The sequence below is a fragment of the Quercus lobata genome, chromosome 10 (assembly GCF_001633185.2).
Source record: "Quercus lobata isolate SW786 chromosome 10, ValleyOak3.0 Primary Assembly, whole genome shotgun sequence".
Lineage (NCBI taxonomy): Eukaryota > Viridiplantae > Streptophyta > Magnoliopsida > Fagales > Fagaceae > Quercus > Quercus lobata.
In genome coordinates this window covers 62,131,526-62,143,387 of record NC_044913.1, presented here as the reverse complement: position 1 = coordinate 62,143,387, position 11,862 = coordinate 62,131,526, and the positions used below count along the sequence as shown (strand labels likewise).

The window sequence follows — 11,862 nt, the reverse complement described above, 5'->3', positions numbered from 1 at the left end:
ATGTCATAATCTTTAAGGAAAATTGCACAACATGCGAAACACCGTTTCAAAGATGATGTTCAAAGATTATTATAGCCTAACTATTATATGCAAAAGACTCCATTATTATCATCATCCAATAAATCCCAATTTTATTATTTTGAATCAATTCACCTTTATCATGTGTAAAGTACATTATTCACCCTAAAAAAATTGCAGCCAATGGAACCCTTTCACATTTTTTAACAATCTCCTTTCCAATTTTCTCTAAATCTAGAGTTAATAGTCTTTCATTTGCAGATGCACTTTTATTGAATATGGACCAATAATCATATTCTGTCACACTATCACAAATTCACAATAGGTTGCTTCAACAATATAATTTCCAACATTTTGATTTTTTTTTTTTTTTTTTTTTTTTTTTGATAAAAGAGAATTTCATTGATGCGAAAGTAAACAAAGTATACAACTTAAAAAAATCCCAAGCTAGCTGAGCTTGTTCCCAAGGATACATCATGAATAGAAATAAACAACCGCGAAGCTTTTCCCCTCTTCCCACATACTACAAACAGAGGGTCGTGTTCAGGCCAAAAGTAGGGTAGCAGAAACCCACTAATATGTTTCTGTTATGGCTTACGCTCCTTCCATAATCAACTTTGGGTGTGTCTGAACTTTCTCAAAGTAAAGCTTATTTCTTGCATTCCAAATTGCCCACGATAGAACTGCCCATTGCTCCAGCTCTCCCTTTGACCGTTTATCCCCCCCAATCCGAAACAGTTGGAAGAAATCCTGCACCCCATTGCTGCATTTCTGCACCCTTCCCCTCATCATAGCCCATACATTTCTAGCAAAAGGACACTCCCACAAAAAGTGAGCACATGTTTCTGGTTGTTGGCAACACAGCTCGCATCTCTGGTCTACCTGAACTTTCTGTTGCTGGAGGTTCATCCGTGTGGGAAGCATATTTGAGCAAGCTCTCCAAATGAAGGTTTTAACCTTCGGTGGTTCATTCCATGCCCAGTACATCTTCCACAATTTTTCCTCATCAAGGACGGGGTCCATCTCCCAGCTAATCACAGGGATCGAATTTTCAAACGCCGCTTGATAACTAGCAATGTCACCTTTAAGTCTTTTTAATGATTCGTTGATGGTCTTAATTTTGTTTGCCATATTGATATTGTCCTTAGAGGGTGAAGAGTAGTTTAGTACCTTCAGCTGAAGAATGTTATAGCCAAACTTGCCCAGCACATTATCAATGTCATAAGCAACAGGTCTAAGCTCTGCTAACCAACTCCTCACAAAATCATCACTTGCTTGTCGTTTCTCAGCATCATTTAACACAAGTTGAATTTGGGTTAACAACATAAGAAGGTCTATTAGCCCTTCCATGAAACCCAACTCAAAACTAACATGTTGCTCTATAACCATTGATCTCAACCTGGCTAGAAGTACCTCCACAAAAACACCAAGTAAAATTTCTTCTGCCTTTCTCTGCATAAGAGACAATAGCATGAAAATGTTTGTGGAGTATAGAGTACAATACTATTAAAAATAAACAAGGTGGGTCCAGATATATTTATATATGAAAATATAAAAACTTATATTACGATTTTCACTTCTTAATTTTTAAACAATAATTAACACTTTTTTTTTCTTTCAAAGTTAACTAGTCGCAAACACACATGATACACAGAAATATATAATTATTTTTAAGTGTGGTATAATATATAAATTATTATCTAAATTTTATTGTAGATAATTTGTTCTCCCTCAAAATTAAACAAACTCTAAAGTAATTTATATTTCTCTATTTTTACAAATATATAATTTTATCATTTATAACGTTTTTGATTGATATTATTTTTTTAAGTTGTCCATATTTTTCTAACTATTGTTTTATTATGCATTATATTTTCCTAATTTCTTTTTGTATAACTAAAATTTTTAAGTTTCAAATACATTATTCAAATTTTTTATTCTCTTAAGAAGATTGTCATGATAATCAAAACTGATCATATAGTTACAATGAATATTACTCAAATAATTGATAGCAATATAGTACTCCCAACCCAAACCTTCTTCTTCTTTTTTCCTTTTTTTAGGTCAGTACATCAAAATGGATTGAAGGGGACCATTATGGACTGAACTGGAATGAATTGGACCAAACTGGACTGTAATAGATAAAATTGGACTGCAATGGACGGAATGCCGAATCGTAATAAGTAGACATAACTCAAAAAATTAATAATAATTATAATAAAAAAGTGACGTAAAACCATTATATGTGATAAGTAATGTATTCCAATGTGATGGAAGTGAGTTGTTTTAAAAGTAATATCAATCAAATTTGTTATCACAGTAATATTTTTAACTGAATTATTATGCATGCACTTGTGATTCTATGTGCCTGTTAAAAGTTTTATTCAAATTAAATTAGGTACCATGTACACCATAAAAAAATAATAAAAAAATAGAAAAACCAAAAAGAAAAAGAAAAGGAGGGGGGGAGAGAGAGCGAGAGAGACTTTGTTAAGAGCTTTATTATCTCTATCTTTTGACGTTGATGAAAATGATATATAGTTCTTTAAGTAGGAGTGGATTTGGACCCTTCAACTTAGCCTTGAATACCAAATTAGCATATGGATATGTATACAGTGATGGAATGAGAATTTTTTTCAAGTGATTTTAAACTAAAAATAAATAAAGGTGTCTCCATCCAAGATGTTTGTATTACATGTATTTTCTATTATAAGTAACATTTAGGTTCAAGAATGTGTAAAGTGATGGTCATATCATAATTAATAAGTTATAATTAGCTTTGAGATTGAGTAAAGGTATAATGTATTAATGCATACATTTATAGTTATATACATATTTATTGAAGAAATGATGGAAAGAAAATGATGACGAGGCCACCAATGTGGCTCAACAAAAACGTAACAATAATAAATGCTACACTTCAACTTTTAGATATTGTATAGATTAGTATCGAATATAAATCTTTTGTTCCATTTTGTGTTCCACATTATTCTCCTATTTATACTATACACAACGCATTCTCTAAAGCAATATGGGACAATTACTCTCTCCTCCTCCCCCCACCCCCCTTCCTCCCTTAAATTTCATAAACAAACACGCTTATCCCCTCTTCCCTATGTTAAAACTATCAAATTATATAAATAAATAAAAAGATAATAGTGCTAACAATTTTGTAGTTTACTGACATTACACTTTTCCAATGGAAGAGATCATGAGTTCAAACTCCCCTTCCCCACTTGTTGCAAGGAAAAAATCAATAAATAAATGGTTTATTATAAAGTTTTACTTGATTCAAACAATTAAAATCAATAGTTGAAAATGTTCTTCACAAGTTCACTGCTAAGATTATGATGAAAATAATCAAAAAATAAAATATCCACATCTTTACTCACCTTTTCAAACACTCCGCTAAACATGTCATCCTTTGATATTGAAGTTGGTTTGATTTCCCTCTCCATATCCTCATTTGAAGTTGATGCACCCTTAAGTTTTTTGTTAGGCATACCAACTGCTAGAGAAGCTTCCTCTTGTACCTCTTTAGGCACTTTTGTACAAATACTAATAGCGTGACCTTTAACTCCAGCCAAGTGACTTTTAATCCTTGAAGCACCCCCAGCAAAATCAAGTTCACAAAACTTACATTTGAAACGGCCATTTATTTCTTCAGCAAACTCCCAAAATCGATCTCTCTTTCGACCCATATTTCTTTTCCCTTAAAATAGATGTATAAAGAGTTCAATATTGGAATATAAAAAAAAAATAAATAAATAAAAAAAAAAAATTTGATAGTAAAAATGGATCTGTAGAGTAATAAAATGAATTTAAATAATATAGATCTAAAGAATAATAAAAATAAGCTTGTTATATTTCTTTAAAAATATTATATAACTATTTTACGTCTATCAAAATCACCTTCAAGTAGTTTGATTTCCCTCTCCTTATCCTCATTTGAAGTTGATGCACCCTTAAGTTTTTTGTTAGGCATACCAATTGCTAGAGAAGCTTCCTCTTGGACCGCTTTAGGCACTTTTGTACAAATACTAATATCGTGACCTTTAGCTCCAGCCAAGTGACATTTAATCCTTGAAGCACCCCCAGCAAAAACAAGTTCACAAAACTTACATTTGAAACGGCCATTTAGTTCTTCAGCAAACTCCCAAAATCGATCTCTCTTTCGACCCATATTTCTTTTCCCTTAAAATAGATATATAAAGAGTTCAATATTGAAATATAAAAAAATTGATACCAAAAATGGATCTGTAGAGTAATAAAAATAATTTAAATCATATAGATCTATAGAATAATAAAATTTAGCTTGTTATATTTCTTTAAAAATATTATATAATTATTTTACGTCTATCAAAATCACCTTCAAGTAGTTTTTTGCTAAGCCTCGAATGGCTAGATAAGCTTCAAATTCGGGTATTTTTAGGAACCTTTCTACAAATTGCAATATCACGATCAATAAATCTAATCCATGAAACACTTCCATCAAACTTTTCATCTTATTTTGTTTACTGTGTTAATAAACTATATATAATATTTAGCCAATAAAATATAAAATCCATAGCATGAAAGACATGTCTCAGAGTGCACTTACTCTATTAGTTCACAAACAGGTAGATGCCGCAAGTGGACACCCAGAGAAAGAGAAGAGGTAAAGTCTGAGAACAATAGAATGAAGGAAAAAAAAGTATTCGTATGGCAATTTATTATAACGTCTTTTATTATTTTATATCACTCGCTGAAAGACTCAAATGATTAGACAAGTGGTAGGACTAACACTAGTCTGCCGAAAGAAGATGATTTTGGATTCGATGTGTACATGACAACTCAGGGAAATGCCATAGACGTTGAACTCAACATGTTTTCCAGCACATGCCTTTCCGTTTTGGATTCTAAGGTAAATTTGGTTCCTATGTTGTTGGAAATTTTAGAAGAGTTCCAACTAATAATTACCATGTCAGCCTGCAAATCAAGACTCTTGTTACCAAAATGGGAATTACAGCACAAACATATATAACAGATGTTTACTTCTATGGGTCAAAACACTGAAAGCATTAAACACAGGCCCTTTTTATATACAGCTTTGTTTCAAAAAGCATCAGGAGATTCTCTTCTTCATTTTTTTTTTTTAATTTTTTATTAAAGGAATGAGATTCTTGGTTTTTCCCCCAACCAACTCATCAATCATTACCCGGAATGAGTTTATATTACTTTACCCATCTTGCAGTTTTTTTATTATTATTAGTTTTCTTTCATTTTTTATGGATTATTTATGCAATTCTTTTTTATTTATATCATAATTAATAGATTACTATTTCTTTAAATGTCAAATTTCAAATGAAAAAGAATAAGAATTCTTTTTTATTTTATCAAAGATTGTTAAAGGTTTAAACCAAGCCAAAAAAAAAAAGTTGAAAAAAGAACAAAAAGATATAATATATATATATATATATATATTAAAGAAGAGATAAAGAACGTTATTATTAACTTTTTAGAGCAATAACTTAAAAATAAATAAATAAATAAGAATCACAAATTCATGTAATAACTTATTCTTTTTCACATAGAATTACAAGACTGGTCAAAATTTTAATATTTTTTTTGAAGTTGACGATAATGTTTCAAGTATATATATTCACATTAGTTGTTAAATTATTACAACTTGATCATTCTATGAGTATATTTACCAAAATTTCAGAATTGACTCAAGTTCAATATGAGATATGTCAAGTTACAAAAATTCCTTTCATGAGAGAAGTGGAAATTTTCTTTAAAAGAAAAAAACAAAATGAATTACTCATGCGTAACACATTCATTAAAATAAAAAATAAAACCCTCAAACAAATAAATACAATATGAATGTTTTTTTATATATTATTTTGAATAGACTCAAGTACTCATATACATGTGTATGCATATGAGAGTCGCTTTGGCTTCACCAATAGTCTTGCTCTTGATTGAACAAGGTTGACATATCAAAAAGCAAGATTAGATTCAAGGTTTTCTAATTTCAATTCGCTCTGTTTGATTCAAGTTTCAGCAATAATATTTTTTTGAAAATGAATCATTTTTTAAAAAGTATTTGCAATAAAACTATCTAATTTTTCAATGTCGGCAGCAACCTTAAATGAGTTGAAAAACAATATTCAAACTTCCTTTATTTAGCTTACTATGAGATGGAACTTTTTTCTAAAAATATTTACTGTAAAACAATTTCTAAAAATAAGCCATACTTTTTCTGCTGACCAAAAATAATTTTTCTTTGGCTTATTTTTTTATGCTAAAATACAAAAAACTATCTTTACACAAAGCTTTCCTTCGAAACAAATGGACATGACTAAGATAAAAATGGTCCCTATATCTCATGAAACAAATGGCTAAATAGACACTTCACAAAAAGAAAAAAAAAATTGCAAAAGAGATAAGTCTGTAAGTGTCATAAAAAAATGAACCACATATTAGTTGCATATTTTAAGAATATAGCAGATATGTGCAATCCCCAAAAAAAAAAAATAATAAAGATTTGGATTTTATCTTCTAGTTTAAATAACTTGAATAAAGTAGATTTGATTTTTTTTTCCTATTTTATATATGTATTGAAATTGGGAGTGTACACGGTTCAGTTCGGTTCGGTCAGTTTTGGAGAGGTTTTTTACACCACGCCTGTAGGGTGCGGTTTCACCCTATGCTTGACCGCACCTCACTTTTGTAAGGTAAGAACCGGTCTACACAAGGTGAGGTTAGTCTCGGCGGCTCAGTGCAATTCGTTCGGTTATATGAGCTGGACTTTTAAAAATTACTACTCTAAGAGCATTCACATTAAACCTCTCAAATGCTAAAAATGCTATTTTTTGGCATTTTTGAGATAAAAACATCCTACATTAAAACTGCTAAATCTTTAATTTTTAGGATTCAAGCTACAGTGCAATCTCATATTTGAGACTGCACTGTAGCTACAATTGTAAAACAAAAATTATTTTTTATTCACCTTCTCTCTCCTATCTTTCTCTTTCCTCCCTCACTTCTTTCTTCTCTCTTCCCTCTCTGTGCTTCACCAATGTGATTCGCAGATGAATGTGCTCCGCCGATGATTGTGCTCCACCGATGGTCATGGGTCGTGGGTTGTGTTCTGATGTGCTCCAGCAATTTTGTGGGTCAGAATTCATGGGTCTGGGTTCGTGGGTCTGCGTTCGTGGATCATCAACGTGATCGGGGTTGAGATCGGGGTAATGGGTTTTGGTTGGGGTTGAGAACGAGGTGGGTGGGTGGGTGGTGACTGAGGTGGGTTGCTGTGGCTGAGGCATGGGTCTTTGGGTTGTTTTTGTTATTGTTTTTCTGGTTGATGGTGGTATGAGGATGTGGGATTGTGGATGCTCTTGTTTTCTGGGTTTTGTGGTGAATCTTTGTGGTTCTCCGTGGGTTTTCTGCATCTGCTAGTGTTTTTTTTCAGTGGTGGTGGCTGGGATGGATATGGGTTTGCTGGGTTGAGATGGAAGAGTGTGAGTTCGTTGGATAGATAGGTGGGCATGAGTGGTTGGTGTTTTTTTCCGGTGGTGGTGGATGGGGTGGGTATGGGTTTGCTGCGTTGAGAAGGTCAGGTTTGCTAGGTTGAGAGTGAGAGAGGAAGAGAAAGAAAGAAATATAATTGAAGAATAAAGAAATAATAAAAAATATATATTTAAATGAAGCGGTAAAAAATATAGAATCTTTGATGTTAGGTGTATTGTAAAATGAGTTGTTAAGAGATTGTTTGGCCAAGGAAATTTCATCACTCAATTTCCATCACTCCTCACTCAATTTTTCACACCCGTTTGGCATCATCACCCAATTTCCATCACTCAATATTTTTCACACTATTTATGGGCCCACACCTGTCAGCCGGTGCAACTTTTTCTTTTCTTTTTTTTTCAATACCCAAACTCACTGAAGCAACAAAAAAAAAAAAAAAAAAAAAAAAATCAAAAGGTGGTCAAAAGTTGTGGCTGTGAGTCCCCTATGTGTGTTTAATTATAATATTGGGTTGTTTTTAGTTTCCATAACTCATAACTCAAAAATCAAAGAATTAAGTGATGGAAATAGAGTTATCGTTTGCCAAATAACTTTTTTGCTATGGGTCCCACCATTTTTGAATTATGAATTATAAAAACTGAGAATTGAGTTATGGAAATTACCAATCCAAACAGCCCCTAAAAAGCTAAAATTTTGGGTTTTGAGGTGGTATATGCTAAAAATTTTACTTCCCTTGATGGGAATGCTCTAAGTAACCTTTAAATAAAACATAGTAATACGCTAATTTTAATAACATATTAAAGCATCTCCAATGGTGTAGCTAAATGCATAAAAATCTCTATAATAGAAAATGGCACCATAAAAATAGACTTCAATGGATTCTCTACACCCGGAATTTTTTTTGGCTCATGAACAGTAGCTCATCAAGTCTGATGGGCTACTGTTCATTCTTCAAATATTTTTTTTATATTATAATAATCAGGTATTGAATAAAAATGGTGTAGCTAAATGCATAAAAATCTCTATAATAGAGAATGACACCATAAAAATAGTCTCCAATGGATTCTCTATACTCGGAATTTATTCTTGGCTCACAAACTATAGTTCATCAAGTCTGATGGGCTACTATTCCTTCTTCAAACGGTTTTTTTCTATTATAATAATCAGATATTGAATAATAAAAATGTTAAAAGATGTATAATTGTTAAAAAAAGAATAAATAATGAATGAAAGAAATAATATTTAAATGAGATAGAATCCCTGTTGGAAAGTTAAAAATCACTGTTTATCTTTCAAACCGTACAAAAATTTGATGAATTTACTGGAGAAGCTCTTTTAGAAAACAAAAACCATACAAACAGCTTACTCGGTGCTAAAATAAAAACAACAAGATAATCAACTAAAACCATAATAGCATGATATAATAAACTAAAATCACAACAGTATAATCAATCAATAGCATGATATAATAAACTAAAATCACAAAGTATAATCAATCAATAGGATGATCAACAAATAAATTTACAATCTTTGAACCCTTCAAACAAAATCAAACAGCATAGAAAAAATAAATCAAACATTAGTGAACTCAAAAAAAAAATTATAAATAGGATGAGAAAATACCCAGGAACTCTTTAAGCCTTTGAGATTTAGTCTTTTACAAGGCTAAAGCTGAATCTCTTAAATTACCCCTGAAATTACAAGAAAATAACGCAAAAAAAAAAAAACAAAAATTAGAATCAACAAGACACATTCAGTGAATTCAAAATAAAACCAAAAAAATTAGGGGTTAGGGTTACCAAAGACAGAACTATATAGTGGCAGAGCCACGGTGGAGAACGGAGATGATAAGGAGACTGATCGAGAGTAAAGTCTTTTTTTGTGAGAGAGAGACTGAGAATCAGAAACGAGTCTTGATGAGAGTGTGAGATTGAGAGCTTGTGTTCTTAAAGAGTAGAAGGTTAGGTCATAGGTGGGATCGGGAGCCTAAGATTGAGAATTTGAGAGGGAAAAACTACCGATTGCTCGTGAAAGACGTGTCAGGGTGCACTTACTGTAGTAGCTTGCAAATAGGTAGATGCAGTCAATGGACGTCAGGAAAAGTGAGAGAGAGCGAAGGAGCTTATGAAAAAAAGAGAGAGAGAGTAGGAAATTGAAATAGTCTGAGAAAAGCAAAGAGGAAGAGAAGAGAAAGAAGCTGTTTGTCTGAGTTCACTTATTTTGTTGAATTTAAAAAAATTTGATTCATACAATTATTTGATTAATTTACCTTAACCTTTTGTTGTCTGATCAATTTACCTCGAGATCTGAAATGGACTTGTCAAATTCAGCAGCAGATCAAATCAGATCACGTGAAAAAAGTGTAACTGTGATGTGATAGGACAAGCAAAGCTTTTTAACTTCACAGCTTCTCATTAGGTTGGGCCCAACAGTCCCCAACCCAGATATTTCAGGTCAAACAAAATCCCTAAGTTGGGCCGAAATTCTCCATGATTGTCTCTTAAGCCCAGCAAAGAGGAAAATAAAGCAGAAAACTTTTTTAATAAAATCAAAGAAGTAGACCTCTTCGTGACAAACGACCTGTTTAATGTGGGATATAAGATTATCTAAAAAACTATGACCATTAGACCGAAGAGTGGAAGAAAAGTGAAGTTACAAATAGATCCAGTATAATTTGGTCCCTCAACTATTAATTGTTTTAATTTAATTTCTCAAATTTTAAAATCAAATCAATTTTATCATTTTTGAGTCTATTATCTGTTTAAAATTTTAATGGAATTATAGTTTGAATTGATTTACTTTTGAAAATTTTTCATTTTTAATAATCTTTTCATTTAAGGGATCATATTTTATCACATTAAATCATTTCATTATATAAAAAAGAGAAATATATTTTAGAATTTAGAATAAATTTACTTAATATTGAATGTTGAGGGACTAAATTAATATGATTAATATTTGAGAGATCAAATTGAACTTTATCCTGTAATTAGAGGATCAAATTTATAATTTTATTGAAGGATCATCCATAGATGAAACCATGATTTTAATTTTAATTTTTTGTGACCAAAACATTAATATCTTTTTATGGACTATTTATGAATAAAAAAATACTAAAATTCAAAACTAAATTATTATATATATAAAATAAGTAATTTTTTTTTTTATTTCCAATGATGCTTTTCTGTTTATTAACATTTTCGTTTACATTAAAATGTCCACAGAAAAATTATTGCTTATTGCCCAAAATGAGAAGCAAAAATATTTTGATAAAGACATTCGGTAAAAAAAAAAAAAAAAATTGAAATAATTTTTCAGAGAAGCGGCCGAGTGGTTGATAGCTCTGGTCTCTTCTCCGCAAATTCTTTTTTGAACAATTGAAGTCACGAAAAGGTTAAGTTCTAAAAAATATTTAAAATGAATTCTATATTCTTTCTGGTTTCTTCTTTTTTATCTCATATCATAGAACATATAATTAATTATGAATTAATTATAATAAACTACTCCATTAAGAACTAACATAATAAAATTCACAAGATAATTCTCTCTTAATACCTTTTAACTTAGTATATATGACCTATCAACATGAAACTCAACTTGTCTATGATTGATTTTACTCAAAATCTCGTAATAATTTCACTTTTAATACACAAAATGAAAGAGCTTAATAGAATTTCACTTTAAAGCATTGTCAAGGTAATATCTCTCCACTGTTCTCTAATTTTATAGTAAATTCTAATTTATGTAATATGTTATTTTTTAAATGATAATTTGAAGATTATTTATTTATCAATTATTTTTCTTAAGAACAACAAAAAGGACTAGTCCACGATCGGTGGATGTGAAGGAAGATCTAAGTCCAAAAATGAAAAGTGGGACAACATATTCATATCTAAATCAAAAATGAAAAAAATTATATATATATATATATATATATATAAAGATAATAAATAATATTAAAAAAAAAAAACTTTTTAAATTGGAAGAACAAAGAAGCAACCAGTCACAGGATGATATTGAAACTCACCAGAGATGAGATTATGAGAACGAAAGGGGCACGTTATCTGTCTCTTTCTCTCTCTCTAGAAGAGTATTGTATTTTCAGTTCTGCTGTTCCTGGCAGCAAAAAACTCTTTCATGGGTCATGACAGATGAACAAATTTCAATTCTTAATTTCTTATTTCTTAAGTAATCCACCGAAACTACAATTTCTTAAAACTAACTAAATATTCGTTTTAGTCTTATTTGCCAGCAAGACTGAGAAATTTTATAAATTAGCAAATAAAACCTCCCTCTTAAATCTTAATTAATTTACGTTCACGTTGGTAT

The 11,862-nt window shown here is 30.9% G+C and overlaps 1 protein-coding gene across 1 annotated transcript; it reads right to left on the bottom strand.

Moving 5' to 3' along the window:
- Positions 1–420: 420 nt before the first annotated feature.
- LOC115965434 lies at positions 421–4,416 on the bottom strand. The gene is made up of 4 exons (XM_031084661.1): positions 4,388–4,416; positions 3,931–4,212; positions 3,411–3,730; positions 421–1,470 (listed from the first exon to the last, which is right to left on the bottom strand). Exons 2-4 carry the CDS (start codon positions 4,199–4,201, stop codon positions 613–615), a joined length of 1,449 nt encoding a protein of 482 aa, XP_030940521.1. The 5' UTR covers positions 4,202–4,212; positions 4,388–4,416; the 3' UTR covers positions 421–612.
- Positions 4,417–11,862: the final 7,446 nt, after the last annotated feature.